This window comes from Carcharhinus amblyrhynchos, chromosome 11 (genome assembly GCF_965287045.1).
Source record: "Carcharhinus amblyrhynchos chromosome 11, sCarAmb.v2.hapA, whole genome shotgun sequence".
Lineage (NCBI taxonomy): Eukaryota > Metazoa > Chordata > Chondrichthyes > Carcharhiniformes > Carcharhinidae > Carcharhinus > Carcharhinus amblyrhynchos.
This window is the reverse complement of record NC_137334.1, coordinates 45,232,543-45,254,642: the sequence shown is the minus strand read 5'-3', so window position 1 is coordinate 45,254,642 and position 22,100 is coordinate 45,232,543. Positions and strand designations below refer to the sequence as shown.

The window sequence follows — 22,100 nt, the reverse complement described above, 5'->3', positions numbered from 1 at the left end:
AACTTCTGATGTTACCAGAAAAACACGTTTCACTAAGCACTGTTGGTTCACGCATTATATCAACTCCAATAATGTAGTAAATTAAGAAGTGTTTAATATTTATCATGCATCAATAATATGGAATGCACCCATAATTAGTACCTTAACTGACAAGTGGGTTGGAAAAGATTAACTCCAAAAGTAGCTAAATTTATCTCAAACCTGGCTAAAATTGCATTCAGCCCAGAATTGTGATTTGTATTAAATTTACATTTGGGATCTGGCCATTACTGGCAAGACCAACATTTACTGCCCTTCCCTAGAAGCAATGGTCACAGTAAGACTTTCTCATGGATCTCTAAACAGAACAGTTTGATCAAATTAAGACATTTCAGAGAGCAGTTAAAAGTCCACCTCATTGATGTGGGACTGGAGTCCTATTTAGGACAGACTGGATAAGGATAGCAAATTTTATTCCCTAAAGGACATTGGTGAATCTATTGGGTCTGTATTAAAACCTGTCAGCTCAAGGTCGCTTGCTTTTTAAAAAAAATTAATGCTAACTTTTGCCTTTGTTATCCAGGGGACAGATTTCCATGATCCAGACTGGGACAAAACGGAAGTGGAATAGTCAGGGGTCACTCCTTCTTTCCTGCGCTCTGTGGTTTTCATGACGGCACAGGAGCTGGCCCCATAACCCACCTATATCTATTAGTGAGGAAACTAGAAGTATTGTGGCCTCACTAAGAACTAACTCCAGGTAAATTAATTAATTTTATAGAGACAACCAGGCTTTAGTGACCGTCGAATGTTATACTGGCTCCATTGAGGCATGAATGATGGATTGGAGGTGAGAAGCATTTGAAAGATAAGTAAAATAGTTTTTATTATATATGTTGCACTTGTGAGGATAAAAGAAAGTGGAGTCACGGCACATGGGTTGGTTACATTCAACAGGACAGGTTTATTGAGAAGTTGTTCACTGTAGAAAGGCTTGGGCTTGACTAACTAAACACCTGCAAAACAATCGATGACATCACAAGTTTAACATTGTGCTGTCACAACAACACATCTGCCCAAACATCTAACAGTTTTACCTCCTTTACACTTCACCATTACATGCTGCAATATGAGTTGTCTCTGTGTTCAATACGTTGAATTATGGCAGTGCTTGATTGCAAGATGTAACTGCCCCTTAAAGAATGTGTTTGCCAAATGGTTATGTCTGCCAACTGGCAAGCTGCCAGGTAAGAGATCAACACTGTGGATGTGGAAAGGACTTTTGATGAGTTTAAGAAGTTCATCTAATAGATAGGGCGGCACGGTAGCACAGTGGTTAGCACTGCTGCTTCACAGCTCCAGGGACCCAGGTTTGATTCCTGGCTCGGGTCACTGCCTGTGTGGAGTTTGCACGTTCTCCTTGTGTTTGCGTGGGTTTCCTCCGCGTGCTCCGGTTTCCTCCCACAGTCCAAAGATGTGCAGGTTAGGTTGATTGGTCATGCTAAAATTGCCCCTTAGTGTTCTAGGATGCTTAGGTTAGACGGATTAGCGGGTAAAATATGTACGGATATGGGGAGAGGGCCTGGGTGGGACTGTGGTCAGTGCAGACTCGATGGGCCAAAGGGCCTCTTTCTGCACTGCAGGGTTCTACGATTCTATGATATAAAGGCAGAAATAAATTCCACATTACTGAAAGGATAACCTAGTATAAGTTTAAATATTTCATCTTTAACATTATCTTTAACAAACATACGAAATAGAAACAGGAGTAGGCAATAATAAGCCCGCTCTGCCATTTGTTAGGAAAACAATGGTGGTTTTAAGGGATCTGTATTTGTATGGGTGTGGTGACTGTCCCTTTAAGGGCAACACAGCAAAAGAGGGCCACCCGGCTTGAGGGCTCAACCTAGATTGGGTAATCACCCTAGGGGCAGAAGACATCTGGAAGGCATGGTGTGAGGAGTAAATAAGTCAGAGACGTGTGCAGGCTTTGCTTTGCAACTAGGGGCCTTGTAATCCCTTAGAAAAGTTTTTATGCTTGAGTTTAGTTGAATCTGGGGGTAGTTGATTCAAGACACCAAGGAGTGAATACCTCTGAACTCTGCCAGGAGAAAGACTGGACAGAAGTTGGAAAGAGGCAGGTTACCCAAAGAACCAGTTATTGTCCGGATAACCAGGGAACTTGGGTCAAAACAATGTCTTAAGATGACTGAAGTTAAGAGGACAGAGACCAAGGAAAAGTAAACAAAATGTTCTGAGTTATAGAGAAAATTGCAGTAACCATATTTAAATTGGGAAAGCAGATTTCAGAGATAAATCAAAACTTCAATGCCATTTTAATAGAGACTGTGAATCAAGAGTAAAAGCAATAGTGAACAGTTTGTATAGTAATCAAGACAAAGAATCCTAAAAGGGGTGGTATAAAGCCTGGATATTGGATTCACTGTTAAAAGCGGAGTGGAAGCTTTGTTTAAAAGAGTCAAATGCAAAACCTGGACTGAGTTTTGGAATATAAACTGCGAATGGAAAACATTATTGCAAAAGAAGATCTTAAAGGATGTTTCTGGGAGTGGAGTTTGGAAACTCTCATGTGACAATCAAATGGGGGGATTCTGAGGGGAAGTCCACATACATTCATTAGGGTTTCAGAATGGAGCGTGTGTGTATGTGACCACAGCCAATCCGTGGATTTAAAGGAACTTTGCATTACTGAGACCATTGTAGTTTAAGATGTACATTGTAATTCATGTTAATCTTAAAATCTGTGTGCAGTTAAGCTAAGGGGGAACTAAAGGAGTATTGTATCATAATCCAATTCTTTTCATGTTTAATAATTTTTTGTTGTTAGAAATAATTAGCAGTCTTATGATTCTGTTTCTCCACGTTTTATAAAAAAAGTCTTTTGAGCCAGGGTTCCATTCTAGGATCTTCCTGTTCAGTTATAATATCAACTGGGATCATCATGCATTTAACAAGATCATAGCTGTAACCTCCTGCCTACACCTCATAACTTTCTGCCCTTCTGCTTATTAAGAATCTATTTCTGCCTTAAAAATATTCAAAGATTCTGCCTCCACTGCCTTTTGAGGAAGAGTGTCTTCACCAGTCAAACCCCCCACCCTCCCACTTCCAAATCAGAAAACATCTTCTCCACATCCATCCTGTCAAGACCCCTCAGGTTCCTAAAGATTTCAATCAAGTTGCTTATTACTCTTCTAAACCCCAATGGATAAGAGCTTAACCTGTCCAACTTTTCCTCATAAGACGACCTGTCCATTCCTGGTATTAATCGAGGAAATCTTCTCTGAGCTGCTTCTAATGCATTAACATCTTTCCCTCACTAAGGAGACCAATAATATGAACTACTCCAGATGTGGACTCACCAGTGCTCTGTATAACTGAAGCATAACTTCCCTATTTGTACTCCATTCTTCTGACAATAACATTCTATTAGTTTTCCTAATTACTTGCAGTGCCTGCATACCAGCCCATTGTGATTCATGTACTAAGAAGATTCCTCTGAATTTCAGAACTCTGTAATGTCTCACTATTTAAAAATAATATGTTTCTTTTAATTGTTCTTGACAAAAGGCACAATTTCACACTTGCCCACAATATACTTCATTTGCCAGATCTTTGCCCATTTACTTAACCTATGTCGTTTTGCACAGCCTCCCTATGTCCTCTTCCTTACTTTCCTTCTGATCTTTGTGTCATCAACAAATTTATCAACCACAAGTTGGTTCCTCCATGCAAGTCATTTTTATAAATTGTAAGAAGTGCCCTCTGGTTCATTATATCATAATAAGAAGTCTTACAACACCAGGTTGAAGTCCAACAGGTTTATTTGGCAGCAAACGCCACAAGCTTTCAGAGCGCTGCTCTTTCGTCAGGTGAGTGGGAGTTCTATTCACAACAGGGCATATAAAGACACAAACTCAATTTACAAAATAATGGTTGGAATGCAAGTCTTTACCAGTAATCAAGTCTTAAAGGTACAGACAAGGTGAGTGGCGAGAGGGTTAAGTACAAGTTAAAGAGATGTGTATTGTCTCCAGCCAGGATAGTTAGTGAGATTTTTCAAGCCCAGGCAAGTCATGGGGGTTACAGATGGTGTGACATGAACCCAAGATCCCGGTTGAGGCTGTTCTCATATGTGCAGAACTTGGCTATCAGTTTCTGCTCAGCGATTCTGCGTTGTCATGTGTCGTGAAAGCCGTATCTCCACATCATTAGATCATGCCAACCAAACAAAGACTCATTCGTGCCTATTCACTGTTTCTTGTTAGCTAGCCAATCTTCTATCAATGCCAATATGCTACCCCTACACCATGAGCTTTAATTTTCCGTAGTAACTTTTGATGCAGCACCTTATCAAATGCCTCCTAGAAATCTAAGTACAGTACATCCAGCAGTTCCTCTTTATCCACAGCACATGTAACTCATTCAAACTCCAATACATAAGAACATAAGAAATAGGAGCAGGAGTAGGCCAACTAGCCCTTCGAGCCTGCCCCGCCATTCAATAAGATCATGGCTGATCTGTCTTGGCTCAGCTCCACATTCCTGCCCTCTCCCCATAACCCTTAATCCCCTCGCTTATCAAAAACCCATCAACCCGCGTCTTAAAAATATTTAGCGAGGTAGCCTCCACCACTTCAACGGGCAGAGAATTCCAGAGATTCACCACCCTTTGAGTGAAGAAGTTCCTCCTCAACTCCGTTCTAAACCGCCCCCCCTTTATCTTGAGGCTGTACCCCCTAGTCCTACTATCCTTTCTGAGCGGGAAGAGTCTCTCCACCTCTATCCTATCCATCCCATTCATCATCTTATACATCTCAATGAGCTCTCCCCTCATTCTTCTAAACTCTAACGAGTACAAGCCTAATTTATTCAGCCTCTCCTCATAGCTCAACCCCCTCAACTCCGGCATCAGCCTAGTAAACCTCCTCTGCACTCCCTCCAAGGCCAAAATATCCTTGCGTTAAGTACGGCGCCCAAAACTGCACACAGTACTCCAGCTGCGGCCTCACCAATGCCCTATACAGCTGCAGCAAGACCTCCCTACTTTTATATTCAATCCCCCTCGCTATGAAGGCCAGCATCCCATTCGCCTTCCTGACCACCTGCTGCACCTGCAAGCTGGGTTTTTGCGACTCATGCACAAGGACCCCGAGGTCCCTCTGCACCGTCGCCTGATGCAGTTTTTCTCCACGTAAGTAATAATCCTTCCTACCATTATTCCTACCAAAGTGGACCACCTCGCACTTGCCAACATTAAATTCCATTTGCCATTTCCTGGCCCATTCGCCCAGCCTATCTAGATCCTTCTGTAGACTCTCCCCACCCTCCGCACAATTTGCCTTTCCACCAATTTTGGCGTCATCAGCAAATTTCAACACCCTACACTCGGTTCCCTCCTCCAGATCATCTATATAAATGGTAAATAGCTGAGGCCCCAGCACCAAACCCTGGGGCACTCCACTAGTCACCATCCGCCAATCCGAATAGCACCCATTGACCCCCACTCTCTGCCTCCTATTTGACAACCAGTCCTCTATCCACGCTAACACCCTACCCCCAACTCCATGCCCCCTTACCTTCTGCAATAACCTCTTGTGAGGTACCTTGTCAAACGCCTTCTGAAAATCCAGAAAGACCACATCCACTGACTCTCCTTTATCCACCGCCCTAGACACATCCTCATAGAACTCCAGTAAATTTGTCAGACACGACTTCCCTTTAAGGAAACCGTACTGCGTCTGCTCTATCAAGCAGTTCCCCTCAAGATGCCTCGCTATTTCCTCCTTGATGACGGATTCTAACATTTTACCTACAACAGACGTTAAACTAACAGGCCTATAATTCCCCGCCTTTTGCCTGGCACCCTTCTTAAACAACGGCGTAACATTAGCCGTTTTCCAATCTTCCGGCACTTCCCCGGAATCCAGCGACGTCTGGAAAATAACCACCAAGGCATCCACTACCACCTCCGCCATTTCTTTCAGGACCCTCGGACGCATTCCATCCGGTCCTGGGGACTTGTCCACAATCAGCCCCTCCAGTCTGTCGAGCACCACCTCTCTAGTAACAGTAATGTCATCGAGACCCTCCAGTCCTACCACCTTTCCATCTCTAACATCTGGCAAATTATTCACGTCCTCCTCCGTGAAGACTGAAACAAAAAAGTTATTCAAGACCTCAGCCATTTCCCCATCCCTACCACTAAGTCCCCCTTCTCATCCTCTAAGGGACCAACGTTCACCCTAGCCAGCCTCTTCCTTTTTATATATTTATAAAAACTCTTGCTATCCTTTTTTATATTAAGCACTAGCCCAGCTTCATAGTTTCTCCTACCCTTCTTTATCAACTTCTTTGTCAATCTTTGTTGACATTTAAACATCTCCCAATCCTCTTCTCGCCCACTACTCTTAGCTACTCTCAACGCCTCCGCTTTTAATTTAACACTTTCCTTCACCTCCTTCGTTATCCACGGCTTATTACCTCTCCTCCTACGGTCCTTTTTGACCATCGGAATAAATTTCCGCTGAGCACCAAGAAAGATCTCCTTAAAGATCCTCCACTGCTCCTCAGCAGACCTACCTTCCAACGCGCTCCCCCAGTCCACATTCGCCAATTCTTCTCTCATCCTACCGTACTCCCCTCTGTTCAAACAAAGGACGCGTGTCCGGGAACCCACTTTGTCCTCCTCCATCTGCACCGGAAACTCCACCATACAATGATCACTCTCCCCAAGAGGATCCTTCACCGCAAGGTCCCTTATTCTACCCGCCTCATTACATAGCACCAGATCCAAGATAGCTCGCTCCCTTGTTGGCTCCAACACACACTGTTCCAGGAAACTATTCCGGCAGCATTCCAAGAACAACTCCTCAAGCCCACCACGTCCAACATGGGTCGACCAATGAATATGCAGATTGAAATCCCCCATAACTACGGCCGTCCCATTCCTGCACGCCGCACTTATTTGCGCGTTAACAGCCCGCCCCACCTCCAGATCATTATTCGGGGGCCTATAGACGACACCCACCAGCATCTTCCTCCCTTTGCTGTTCCTAATCTCTACCCACAACGATTCCACGTTCTGCTCCTTGGCTCCAATATCATCCCTTGCTACCACCCTGATGCTATCCTTAATCAGCAGAGCTACGCCCCCCACTTTTCCCTCCCGCCTATCCTTCCTAAACACTTGATACCCCTGGACATTCAGCTCCCAGTCCCTGTCACCTTGCAGCCACGTCTCTGTAACGGCCACCAGATCATATCCATTTGTGTCGATCTGCGCCACCAACTCATCCACTTTATTCCTAATGCTTCGCGCATTCAGATAAAGCGCCTTCATCCCAGCCTTCACCTGGACCTTATTTGCCGGAACGCCACCAACCATACTCACGCCCCTTACTCCCTCTATTATTGGGACATCCTCGGCCTCTATGATTTCTCTTTCACAAAACCAGATTGACTTTGCCTGCCTTGAATTTATCTAAGTGCCTTGCATAATGCTTTTTACAAATAGCCTCTAATATTTTCCCTATGACAGATGTTAAGTTCACGTTAAGTTAAGCTAAGTTACATTATTTATACAGCCGCTTTGAACAGTTTATTTGTTTACAATGGAAGTTCCAGGGGCTATTCCATGACACCCAACTTATAATATGACTTGTCAATTCTGTTCATCAGTGCATAATGGGCGAGAAGTTGGGCAGTGAGAATAATGAGGGGGGGAGGAGTATGGATGAGGGGGTGACAGGAGTGGTTTAAAGTGGTCAGAAGGTTCAACTGGACATAGGTGAACATCTGATTGTCTTGGAAACATCATGTTGAGGTATTTTGGGAACAGAGGCAGGTATTTTAACCTGCCCAATCTGGACATGACCTACCTTCAGTCCTGTCTCAAGCAACCTAACTCCAAATCACTTAGCATCTGGACCTCTGGAAAATTCTGAGATGGACATGGGATTGCATTAGCAAGACTAATCTCATTTGATTCCCACTTCTGACATGAAAATCTGGCTTCATGTCTCTAAGTTAGTAGACCAGTATCATTGTAAACAGTTCCTACTCCCATGTTTTTAAAGCAGCATTTTTTTCATAGAGCTCAGATGGGATGGTTAAAGATTATTTAATAGTTTTACCAATTGATAATCACTTAAAGGAATGTGTCACCCATCTATAAAATTCAGGGCACTGGTACAGCCAGAAAACATTAAGACCCAGAAGATGGATCACTCCTAAATCAGGACATCATTCAAGTGCAATAGTACATGATGAGGCTGACAACATAATAATGATTAATTTGATGGCCTGATTAGTATAGTACCAATGTGCTGAGGGCACTGGTTGAGCCCCAAAGCCAGTTAGGCAATTCTAAGATTGGGGGTGGAGAGGATGGTACAGCAATAACAAGGTGAACCTTCTAGATACTGACCAAGGGACAATGAGCCCAGGAAGAAGGTGGCCTGCATTTTTAATATGGGGCCAAAGGATTCTTCTAAGCAGTTCTTAAGGACGTGTATTTTGAGGTGAGCTTCAGTCAATTCTTTGAGGATTACTGGTTAGGTTGCATGTAAACCAAATAATCATGAATGCAGCAGGCCAAGTCGCTTATAAATGAATTCAAGGGGCCAAATGCCTGCTTTAGGTGCCTCCACATCTTCCAATTGATTATGGTATTGAATGCATTTATGACATGGAAACCTGACTCTTTAAGCTGAACCTTTTTGGACATGTTTTCTATTCAGAAAACCCCTTATTTTCACTATGTACTTGATACAATTTTTATACAGATTGTTCCTGAAACTTAGGGGAGAGTCTTAAGAGAATTTGTCAAAGTGTTAGTTCTGGCAAGAAAACCTGTGTGAAACTCCCCAACTCCACTGGTCTATTTTTCTCCAGATATTGACACTTTGAAAGCAAACAAAAAATAATGGGCACGGTTCACACCATCTCTCTAGCAAGACGGGGACTCTTAAGAGCTGGGAACTGGCTTCACAGAGATTGGTGGCTCCTCCCCTCCAATCACAAGTAAGAAATACCCCCCCCCTTTCACCGATCACCCCTGTATCCCCCATCCCATCTCCACTCACCATCATCCCCATCCCCTCCTACCCATCATCTTCCCGGGCATCTCTATCCCTGTCCACTTCTGTCCCCCCCAACCCCTCCCACTCATCCTTGGCATCCCCATAACTCCCAACCCCATCATCCCCATTCCCACACCCCAACATCCTCAGCTCCAGCATCTCCTTTCCCCCTCCCATCCCAGTCCTGATTATCGCTGGTATCCCTATCTCCTCTCCTACATTTTGTGTTCCTCTCTCTCACTAACCGCTGTGTTCCCTGACATTTCTGGTCTGTTATTTATGTTCTCCTTTGTAAAGAAGGAACCAAAGTATGTACTTAGCTGGTCGCCCATTTCCTTGTTTCTCATTGAATTTCTCCTGTTATTGACTGTAAGGGACCTACATTTGTCTTCAGCAATGTTTTTCGCTTCACATAACTATGTAAGGTTTTACAGTCATCCTTGGCAAGTTCATTCCCTCTCCCTCCCTCATCACCCTCAGTATTCCCATCACCCTCCATGTCCACTCCTCCCCACCACAAACAGATGAGTTCCCACACGAGGCATCCCTAGTGTCTGCCCCGCCCTGTCATAGATGCCAAGGTCATTGCCAGGGCACCGCCTATCAAAATCCCTCTCCCCTGGGAGCTATACTGACCTTTGAGCCCCCCGAGGCATCCCTTGACAGTTTTATGTTTAGGAAACCTGTTGTAAACCTCACTGATGTGATGTCACTTCAGTGAGGTATGAAAATCTAGTGAAGGGGGACAATTTGGCAGTAATTATATTTGTTGAAATGTATTAAAATCAGATTCACGCCCCTGATTATGTCAACGGTGAGGGGCAGGGAAAATTGGAAACTCGCAATTTCCAGATATTGCGAAACTTTGAGCTTCCTTTGGTGATCTTGCGCCAATTTTTTCCACTAGAGTGGACTTTTGCATTTTAACTAACAAGAACACATCTATTTTCAGAACTTTTTTTTGTAGCTAGTAGCTTCTTTTTGTTCCTGAAAACTATGATTAATTAAACTGAATGAACTGGTCAGTAATCATTTACAAAGACATTTAAGCATCCAAAACCTTATTCTTGTCAAATGAAATATTGAAGATCAATTATTCCATTCTACTTAATCAGCAACAGAATATGCACAGGAATTTCACCAATATTGTTAAAGTCTGAAAAGTGGAAAATGTTATGCAGAAGATTTCATAGCAGCACATATTTCCAGTGTTCAGCTGTCAATCTCAGGAACTCAAAACTAACCAATTAGAAAATAATATTCTACCCAAGATAATTTACTCTGAAATGTAATTTTATATTCAATCTTGAAATAAAAGAAAATGTACAGAAAGATCAGCTACGTTGCACAAAAAAATTAATTGAAGTCTGATAACAGTGGTTACATTGCGGGACTAGTAATCCACTGGCCTGGACTCATGATGCAGAGACATAGTTCAAATCTCACTACAGTAATTGGGGAATTTAAATTCAACATGGTTTAAAGAAAATTTCAGCATAATCTGGCTTCTCGGTACATTTGGGCATAATTATATAGTCCAAAAATATGTATAACAAAAATTTCCTTTTCAACCAATTGAATAGCTTTTCTAAGAGTTAAGAGACATGATCAGAACAACACCTTGCACCTGTCACAGAAGTATTTGTATGTTGAGGATAGGGAAAAGTCTATGAAGTCCTGTGAAGTTCATCAATTTTGAAAGGAGCAACTGTAAGTTCTGTCCATTTTGATGACAAGACTAGCTGCAGGCTGTCAACAATTGTCTGTCACAGGAGTTGCAGCTCGCACCAACTTTTCTCAGCATTTCCATGGCTTGCATGATCTGTTTTCGATCCCATAATTTTGTCCACACTGATAGCAAAGCACTGCTGATGCAGCCATCAACACTAAAGGGACCAAGTAGGATGCTAACTGATTTAGGCTTACTGAAGTGCAACTTCCAGATCTGCTGTCAAGGCCCCAATCAGCAGAATGATGTGGAGATGCCGGCGTTGGACTGATGTAAACGCAGTAAGAAGTCTCACAATGCCAGGTTAAAGTCCAACAGGTTTATTTGGTAGCAAATGCCACTAGCTTTCGGAGTGCTGCTCCTTCGTCAGGTGGGTGGGAGTTCCGTTCACAAACAGGGCACATAAAGACACAAACTCAATTTACAAAATAATGTTTGGAATGCGAGTTTTTACAGGTAATCAAGTCTTAAAGATACAGACAATGTGAGCAGAGAGAGTGTTAAGCAAATGTTAAAGAGGTGTGTATTGTCTCCAGACAGGACATTTTGAAGAGAATCAAGAGAAGACAGTTGGGTCAGCGTTCCATCTGAATAGCATCTCAAAGGAAAGAACTGATTTTCATCCTTGTAAGGTGATTATCCCATGAGAGCAGGTGAGACTAAGAATAGACCCATGGCTACAGTGCAAGACAGGGCAAGTCTAAAGGCAGACCTGAAGGCATCAAAGAGTCCATGGAATCCCTATAGTGCAGGAGGCCATTCGACCCATTGAGCCTGCACCCACTCTCCAACAGAGCATTTTTTACCCAGGCCCACCCAATACCCACAACCCACACATTTATCCTGCCAATATCTCTAAACTACACATTTTGGGACACTTGAGGGGCAATTTAGCATGGCCAATCCACCTAACCTGCACATCTCTGGACTGCGAGAGGAATGATGTGGGTATGCCGGCGTTGGACTGGTGTAAACACAGTAAAAAGTCTGACAACACCAGGTTTTAGTCCAACCTATTTATTTATTTAGTCCAACCTATTTATTTATTTATTTAGTCCAACCTATATATTATCAAATAAATAGGTTGGACTAAAACCTGGTGTTGTCAGACTTTTTTCTGCGAGAGGAAAACAGAGCACCCGGACAAAACCCACGCTGACATGAGGAGAATGTGCAAACTCCACAAAGATTGTCATCCAAGGCTGGAATTGAATCCAGGTCCCTGATGCTGTTAGGCAGCAGCGCGAACCACTGTGCCACCATTGTGCAGGAGGGGATAAGGAAGAGAGCAGATCCAGAGGCTTAAAAGAACACAGGAGGGGGTGAGACAGAGGACAGACCCAGAGACTTAAAAGAGTGCAGGAGTGGGGTAAGACAGAGGACAGAACTACTGGTGGTGGGAATCAGTCTGTGACCCCTTCACATTATGAGAAAATCAAGTGAGATGTCAGGGGAACAAGATAAGTGATTGGTTGGAGAGTATTTTGCTCATTCATCCTTAAAGAATTAGAACAAATTATTGGTAATTGTAAGGTTTTATTAATAGTTTTGTAATAACAACAACAAAGCTTATTGGGAGTAGTAAGGTTTATTAATGAAAATTAATGCATTAAAAGTAATAAATTAATTAACACATAATAAAGATGACAGGACAGGTCATATACTGTAACTGCAGAATGTGGAAGTTCTTGGATACCACTGTAATCCAGGGCACATACATTTGCAGAATCAGGAATGGTGTTCTACTATGAGAATTTGAGGAGGTGGGCCAAAATTAAAATGCAAAACATTAAAGGTAATAATCTACAGAATGTTACCTGAGCCACGTGTCAACTGGCATAGGGTCAAGGCAGATTACAGAATTAAACATGTGGCGCAAAGATTGGGAAGAAGAGGTTTCAATTCATAGGCACTGGTATCAGTACTCAAAGAAAAGTAAGCTATTCCATTAGGATGGGCTTTAACCAGGATGGGAATAGTGTCCTGGTCAATTTTAGGGTTGTGGACAGGGCTTTAAACTGATGGGGGGCAGGTTGGGTGAAAGAAGATTTGGTTGATGCATCAGAACAATATAGCAACATGGGAAAAGACAAGCAGAACAGGACAGGAAGGGACAGAGTTTAACAGAAGTTGTACATCAATGAATAAGATCATTGCAGAGAATAGAAGTAAAAAAAAATGAAATTAAAGGCTCGTTATCTGAATGCACAAAGCACCTGCCATAAAATAGACAAATAGAGGCAAATGATTTAGATTTAATCCCCATCACAGAGACATCACAGAGTTATAAGGTAATCAAGTTTATAAGGTAATCAATATGTATTCCCTGGACAGGCAATATTTCAGAAAGACAGACAAAAATGAGAAAGGTGGATGGTAACTCTGTTAATAAAGGATGAAGGGATCTGGCCTCAGAAGATCATGAATTAGAATCAGTTTGGATGGAAATTGGAAACAGCAGGTATCAGAAAAACTGGTGGGAGGGCTCTGAACAGTAGTTATTTAATACTCTGTCCAAAGATATGAGAAATTATTGAAGCTTGTAACAAAGAAAAACTCTAACCTTCATATAGACTGAGACAATTAAATTGGCAGGAGTGGTATAGAAGACAAGTGGTGGAATGTTTTTGTGACAGTTTCTTAGACCAATATGTTTTGGAACCAACTAGGAATGAAGCAAGATTAATTATTTTATAGCCCTCTATAAGATCAACCCTAAGCTTCCTGTGCTCCATAGAAAAAAGTCCCAGTCTAGCCAGCCTCTTCTTATAACTCAAACTATCAAGTCCTGCTGGCATCGTAGTAAATCTTGTCTGCACGCTTTCTAGCTTAATAATATCCTTTCTATAATAGGGTGACCAGAATTGTACAATTTTTCAAATTTGGCTTTACCAATGTCTTGTACAACTTCAATAAGACATTCCAACTCCTGTACTCAATGTTCTGACCAATGAAACCAAGCATGCTGAATGCCTTCTTCACCACTGTATCCACCTGTGACTCCACTCTCAAGGAGCTATGAACCCGTACCCCTAGATCTCTCTGTTCTATAACTCTCCCCAACACCTACCATTAACTCAGTAAGTCCTGCCCCCTGGTTCAATCGACCAAAATGCATCACCTCGCATTTATCTAAACTCCATCTGCCATTCATCAGCCCACTGGCCCAAGTGATCAAGATCCCGTTGCAATCCTAGATAACCTTCTTTACTGTCCACTATGCCACTAATCTTGGTGTCATCTGCAAACTTACTAACCATGCCTACTAAATTCTCATCCAAATCATTAACATAAATGACAAGTAACAGTGGACCCAACACCGATCGCTGAGGCACACCACTGGTCACAGACCTCCAGTTTAAAAACAACCCTCTACAATGACACTATCTTCTGTCATCAAGCCAATTTTGTATCCATTTGGCTATCTCAGCCTGGATCCCGTGAGATTTAACCTTATGCAACAACCTACCATGTGGTACCTTGTTAAAGGTCTTGCTAAAGTCCATGTAGACAACAACAGCACTGCCCTCATCTACCCCTTCAAAAAACTTTATCAAATTTGTGAGATATGATTTTCCACTCACAATGCCTAATCAGTCCTTGCGTCTCTAAATGCCTGCAGATCCTGCCTCTCAAAATACCTTCTAACAACTTACCCACTACAGATGTGAAGCTCACCAGCCTGTAGTTCCCAGGTTTTTCCCTGCAGCCCTTCTTAAACAAAGGCACAATATTTGCTACCCTCCAATCTTCAAGCACCTCATCTGTGACTACTGATGATTCAAATATCTCTGCTAGGGGATCTGCAATTTCCTCCACTGCCTCCCACAGTGTCCTGGGGTACACTTCATCAAGTCCTGGGGATTTATCCAATTTGATGCACTTTAAGACTTCCAGCATCTCCTTCTCTGTAATATGTATATTCCTCAAGACATCACTATTTATTTCCCCATGTTCCCTAACATCCATGCTTTTCTCAACAGTAAATACTGATGAGAAATATTCATTTAGGATCTCACCCATCTCTTGTGGATCCACACATAAATGACCTTGTTGATCTTTAAGGGGCCTTACTCTCTCCCTTGTTACTCTTTTGCCCTTTATGTACTTGTAGAAACTCTTTGGATTCTCCTTTGCCTTATCTGCCAAAACAATCTCATGTCCCCTTTTTGTCCTCCTGATTTCTCTCTTAACTCTACTCCTAAACCCCATATACTCTTCAAGTGATTCACTTGATCACAGCTGCCTATGCATGTCTTGTGCCTCTTTCTTCTTCTTGACCAGGGCCTCAATATCCAGAGTTATCCAGGGTTCCCTACTTCTGCCAGCCTTGCCCTTCACTCTAAGAGGAATGTGCTTACCGTGAGCCCTGGTTAGTACACTTTTGAAAGTCTCCTATTTACCAGATGTCCCTTTGCCTTCCCATAGACTCTATCAATTAATTGTTGAAAGTTCCTGCCTAATACCATCTAAATTGGCCCAATTTAGAATTTTAACTTGTGGGCCAGACTTATCATTCTCCATAGCTACCTTAAAACTAATGGAATTATGGTCATGGTCCCAAAGTGATCCCTCACTAATACTTCTGTCACCTGCCCTTTATTTCCCAAGAGGAGGTCAAGTTTTGCTCCCTCTCTAGTCGGGCCATCCACATACTCAACCAGAAATTCCTCCTGAATACGCACAACAAGTTTCTCTCCATCCAAGCCTCTAATACTATGGCTATCACAATCAATGTCGGAAAAGTTAAAATCCACTACTATTACCACCCTATTTTTCTTGGCGCTATCTGTAATCTCCTTACATATTTGCTCCTCAATTTCCCACAACTATGTGGGGGCCTATAGTACGACTCATGAAATTGTTTTCCACCTTCTTATTTCTCAGTTCGACCCATATAGACTCAGCGGCCGAACCCTCAGATATATCCCTTCTCAGTACTGCCATGATGTTTTCCTTAATCAAAAGTGCAACTCCCCCCTACCTCTCTTACTTCCTGTTCTATCTTTCCTATAGCATCTGCACTCTGGAACATTGAGTTGCCAGTCCTGTCCTTTCCTTAGCTATGTTTCCTGGCTGTCCCTTTACAACCTCTCCCACAAACTACCTTCTGGTAGCAGTGACAGCACCTATGCAAATCTTACCTGATACAGCCAATCAGCGTTGCCACTGAGTACAGTGCCATAAAGGTCAGCGCTGGGAGATTTAGCTGTTTACAATCAACATTAATGACTTAGGTGAAGGAACAATGAGTCGTGTGTCAAAGCTTGCTGCTGATTCCAAACTAGATGGGAAGATAATCTGTAGGGAGGATGGAGAGAGACTGCAAAGGTATATAGACAGATTAAGTGAATGGGTGACAAGATGACAAACGGAGCATAATGTATTCACTTTGATCAAAAGAATCAAACTGCTGAAAATCTTTTGAAACGTGAGAAACTTATGACTATGAATATTCAAAGAGATCTGGTTGTGCTCACACAAGGATCATAGAAAGATAATGTACAGGTACAGCAAGGAAAGCAAATGGCCTTTATCGCAAGGGGATTGGAGTACATGAATAAAGAAGTCTTATTGAGATGTGTAGAGAATTTTGGTGAGACCACATCTGGAATACTGCATGCAGTTTTGGTCTTCACAATTAAAAGATACATTGGAGATGGTGCAGTGAAGGTTTATTAAATTGGTTCCTAGGGTGTGGGAACTGTTCCATGGTGAAAGGCTGAACAAATTGGGTCTATTTTCTCTGGGGTTTAAGAGATCTTACAGAAATGGACAAAATTCTAACAAGGTTTGATAGGCTGGACTGCTTCTGCTAGTCAGGGATTCTTAAATGTGGGGCACATTCTCAGGAGGTGAGGCCAAATTGGTTAAGACTGAGATGAGGGGAAATTACTTCACTAAAAGCGTTGCAAGTCTTTGGAACTTACAGCCCAGAGGGTTGTAGATTCTCTAACACTGAATACATTTAAAGCTGGGATAGACAGATTTTTGGGCACTTAAATAATCAAGATATATAGAAATTGGCAGGGAAGTAGAGTTGAAGGCAAGATCAGCCATGATTGTATAGAATTGAAAAGCAGTTATGAAAGGCTATACGGTCTATTCCTGCTGCTATTTCTTATGTTTTTCTATTCTTACCCATGACATGAAACAAAAGAACATAAGAAACAGAAGATGGTCCTTTCAACCAGCTTTGCCATTTATTCAAATCATGGCTGATCTACTACTGTAACTCCAACTTGCAGCACGATCCTGATGTCCCTAATTCCCTTAAAATGTATTGACTACTGTCTTAAATGTACTCAATGTCTAAGCATCCATAGCTGTCAGAGGTAGTGAATTTGAAAGGTTCAAAACCCTTTGAGTGAAGAAATTTCTCTTCATCTCAATCCTAAATGGTTGATTCCTTATTCTGAAATGATTGTCCATTTTTTATGTTGAGCTGGGTATCAGGACATAGGACTAATCATGCCATTGTAATCTTGCCTCCATCTCGAGACTGACATCAGGTGGGATCTTCTTGGGTTAAGTGACCTGTAGGCCAGCCTCGCGTTAACATTCCCAAAGAGCTTGGTGCTTCTGAGGCAATCAGTGGCACTTCTGTATATAATTGAACATTTTAACCATTTGAAACTCCCCTCATCTGCATCCCTCACCCCCTCAATCTCACTCATTCACTCCCCCATCTTCAACCCAACCTATCTTACTATCTCAGCTTCAAATCTAGCCACTTTACCCTCATTCCATCAAACTCCTCACCTTCTGAGCCCCTTACATCTACTCTCACCTCCACACCACCAAACTCTTTCACCCAAACCCTCAACTCTCAACCTCTTTTACCCTCATCTGCTCACCCATTATGCAATTTATGAGCAGAATTCTCAAGTCCTATTCTAACAGTTGGAAGTCACTGAATAGACCATAAAATTCTCTGAGTAAACAAACTTCACAATTGCTATCTCAACAGATGTCTAGACTGACAAAAGAAGAAACATTTACATGTTGTTACTGTATTATGTTTCTCCTTCTTCAGGTTCCAATGCCTGAGAAGGCACCGGTGACCCGGGACATCCATTGATTGGTCCATGGTTATGCTTGGCAAAGTACTGCAGTGGTTTGCTGTTGCCTTCTGCTATACAGCCTACCAGAAAACTCTTTTATTCTTACTGCCTGCCATCAGGCATATTGGAAAGATTTACAGGCTGATAGTCAACTTGTTTGGCAATGTTATGAACATTCATTCCATTGCCATCAAGTCCTGGTGCGAGACCTGAACCCAGAGTTTGTGGTACAGTGTACCACAAGATTGCACCATTGCACCACAAGATCTCCCACCATACTAGATGTGCAGTGTACTCAATCTTTTCATCATTCAATTAATTTCTTAAATTCATCTGAAGATGAACTTTTTAAACTCATCCGAAGACTTTTCCATATTTACAATGTTGACCTTTTACTTGCTAGCTGGCAGGAGTAACATCCTGCCAATCATATTCTCCAATCACAGCGCTGATATAACTCACATTACTAAATATGGATACAACTTATGCTACAGCATTTAATGATGAAATGTAAAGGTAGTAAATACAAATCACTTACATTTTAAACTCTTCCGGTCTCCAAACAATCCATGGTTCATTCTTCTTTGCAGCTGATGATAGGCCATTTCAGAGGGCAGTTACAAGTCAACCACATTCCTGGGTCTGGAGTCACTTGTACTCCAGACCAGGTAAATATGTCAGATATCTTTCCCCAAAGGCATTAGTAAACCAGGTGGATTTTTAGAATAGTCAATGATAGTTTCACCGTGACTGAGACTAGGGGAATCAGGGTGGACGAAGCTTGCAGAACGGAATTCTGTGTTGACCTCAGGCAGAATGTTACGAGTGTCGCCTGAGTGAGGTTGTAAAATATCGGCCTAGCTTCCAATTCCAGGTTTAAAAACAAAAATTGCATTCTAAATTCCACCAGCTGTAGTGGTAGGATTTGAACCCATATCCCAAGAACATTAGCCTAGGTCTCTGGATTACTCAGCAGTGATGTTATCACCATGCCACCATCTCCCCATTATGCAATAATATAACACTGTAATATAAACTAATATACCATGAAAATATCAATGAAAATTGGAGGCCAAAATTAGGGAAGTGTTGATATCTTGAAAGGTAGCGAGGCTGGAGGAGATTACAGAGATAGGAATGAGTGAGGCCATGAAAGGATCTGAAACACAAGAATTTTAAAATCAATATGTTGCTTAACCAAGGGCCAATGTTGGTCAGCAAGCTCAGGGGTGAAGGGTAAATGGATTTGATGTGAGTTAGGACGTGGGCAGCAGAAATCTGGATGACCTCAAGTTTACACTGGGTAGAATATGAGACTCTGGAGAAAGATGTATTAGAATATTCAAGTCCTGAAGTAACAATGGCGCGCACGAAGGTTTCAACAGCAGATAAGTTGAGGCAGTGGTGGAATCAGGCAATGTTGTAGAGATGGAAATTTCTGCTCATCCAGTGCTGGATGCTGGATAAGCAGTCTAATGATACAGAGACAGTGGAGGCATTGACATAAGTGGTAGTGAGACAGAGCTGGGTCTCATGTGAAAACTAATGGTGTGCCTTCAGATGATGTTGCCAAGGGACAGCATGTAAATGAGAAATAACAGGAGGTCAAGGGAATATCCTTGGGGGTCATGAAAGATAATGGTGTGTGATCACAGGAAAAGAAGCCATCACAGATGATTCTATGCTTATGATTAGAAAGATAAGAATGGAACCAGGCAAGTGCGGTCTTGGCTAGCTGGGTGATGGTGGGAGGTACTGGAGGAAGATCATACGGTCAATCATGTCAATGGGTGCAGACAGATCTAGAAGGAGGGATAGTTTATCTTTGTCAAAGTCAAACAGGGATGTAAATTGTTGCTTTGATAACTGGCCTTTCAGAACTGTGGCAGAAATGGAAACCTGATTGGAGGATTCAAAAATGGAACTGTTGGACTGATGGACATGGATTTGGAAGGCAACAACACATACACAGATTCTGAAGATGGAAGAGAGATTAGAGATGCGTGAGAAGTTTACATGAACAGATGCATCAAAGCTTGTTTTTCTTTGGAGGGCAAGTGAAAGAAAACAGCATTTGAATCCATAGAATCACTACAGTGCAGGAGGCCACCATTTAGCCCATTAGGTCTGCATTTACCACAATCCCATCCAGCCCTTTACCCTGTAACCCCATATATTGACCCTGCTAGTCCCTCTGACATTAAGTGACAATTTCAAAGTAGGTCACATTATATTCCAGCGGTCTCCAACGTTCTTAAGCACAAGATCACTTTTAGCATTAAAATGCAGCACAAAATCTACTCTTAAAAAAGCTGACTTTACTAAAAACCCCCAAAATGTATTTGCAAAATGCATAACACTCACTTATTCTCAGTGCGACACCTGTGCTTGAACACTATCTGTGGGTGCTGTGAAGTCTGCGTCAGAGTTTGAGATGGTCAGTCTATCATAGAATCATAGAAGACCTACAGCGCACAAGGAGGTCATTCAGCTCATGAAGTCTGCATGGACCATAATCCCACCCAGCCCTTATCCCCATAGCCCCACGTATTTACCCTGTTAGTCCCCCTGACATTAAGTGGCAATTTAGCGTGGCCAATCAACCTGACCTGCACATCTTTGGATTGTGGGTGGAAACCCACAGAGACTCAAGGAGAACATGCAAACTCCACACAGACAGTGACCCAAGACAGGAATTGAACCTGGGTCCCTGGTGCTGTGAGGCAGTAGGTCTAACCACTGTGCCCCTGCACCACCTCCTTGAAGAAGGGAAAGATAGTACCTGAAAAAACAGAAGTACTGACAATGTCAGCTAACATGGGAACCAGGAAAGAGAGTTCAGTGCTTAATGGTTTAGTGTGAATAATTGACCAAGATAAATCCAAGACAGCATGAGGAGAGATAGGAGAGTAACTAAAGAATGACATGAGATGATAATGATAAAAATGTTAATAATTTTTCCTGTGGTTCATTATTCATTATACCTACATGTGTTGCATGGCTTCTTTGAATAGGACAAGGTTCATCACTGCATGAATTTCATTGTAATGTTCCAGAGCATCTGTAAGAATTCTATGGAGCTTTTTCCAATTTGTTACAGGCAAATATCGAGGCTCTCCAGCACCTTGAGCAAAGTGGCAGTAAATCAATGGCTTTTGGGCAAAAATGTGTTCATCAATAACCTAAATCCAAAATAATACCATAAATTAGTAGCATTCACTAAGATTATTGTGCTCAAACAGTAGCTTTACACTCTGATTAAATTTAATCAAATTGAGTGAATGCCCAGCAAACAGATGAAATAATGATTTATTAACATTCCTATCTAATTTTCTTCAGTGAAAGTCAGGATTATTGGTTGATTTTTTCCACTTCCCTAAAGAAGTCTAGCCACTGGAATCGAAGGTTAGATGTGATCCCAATTCCACGGGTGGCTGGATCCTGGGTGGCATATTGTCAGTGGCCGTCAATTAAGAGCGTAGCAGCCATCCAACTGGAGATGGTGGTCTTCCCCCAAAAGCTGTTGGTCCAATCAGAAGCTGGTAGCTCAGCAGCGTCAACACTAGCAGTGGCTATTGCTGAGGCTGCGATGGAAAGGACACCCTTTTAATGGCTGTCAATGGTGGAAGCACTTGAAGAGGGGTATGTTTATTTAGGTGAAACCAGGACCAGGTTAAAGAGTCTGCCAAGTAGATAGCTGTGCTGTGAATGATCCTGCTGCTGTCAATATGTCATGACAGCAGGAAATCATCATGCTTATTTCCTGACAGCTGCCCTGCGATACAGCCAACACTCCCACCATATCGACACTCTCCAGAAGGCCCAGAAAATTCAGCTCTATGGATAATTGAAGATACACTTCTAAATGTCGTATTAAAACAAAAAAAATCCAAGGACAGAAGACTTTAGCTAAGCAAATGCAGCTTCAAAATTTATTAAATTATACATTAGTCTTAATTTCATGATAATGCCAGTTGATTTCTCGTAGCATTCATGATGGATTCATGTAGAGTCATAGAGGTTTACAGCATGGAAGTAAGCCCTTCGGCCCAACTTGTCCATGCCACCACTTTTTTTTAAAACCCCGAAGCTGGTCCCAATTGCCTGCATTTGGCCCATATCCCTCTATATCCATCTTACCCATGTAATTGTCTAAATGCTTTTTAAAAGACAAAATTATACCTGCCTCTACTACTACCTCTGGCAGCTTGTTCCAGACAGTCA

At 42.2% G+C, this 22,100-nt stretch overlaps 1 protein-coding gene across 1 annotated transcript in view; it reads right to left on the bottom strand.

Moving 5' to 3' along the window:
- dnah9l (dynein, axonemal, heavy polypeptide 9 like) overlaps window positions 1–22,100 on the bottom strand; it is a 443,144-nt gene that overhangs the window by 178,083 nt on the left and 242,961 nt on the right. The window contains exon 50 of the mRNA XM_080198977.1: window positions 20,865–21,058. Within this exon, the coding sequence (XP_080055103.1) occupies window positions 20,865–21,058 (194 nt within the window). The remainder of the gene's footprint in view (window positions 1–20,864; window positions 21,059–22,100) is intronic.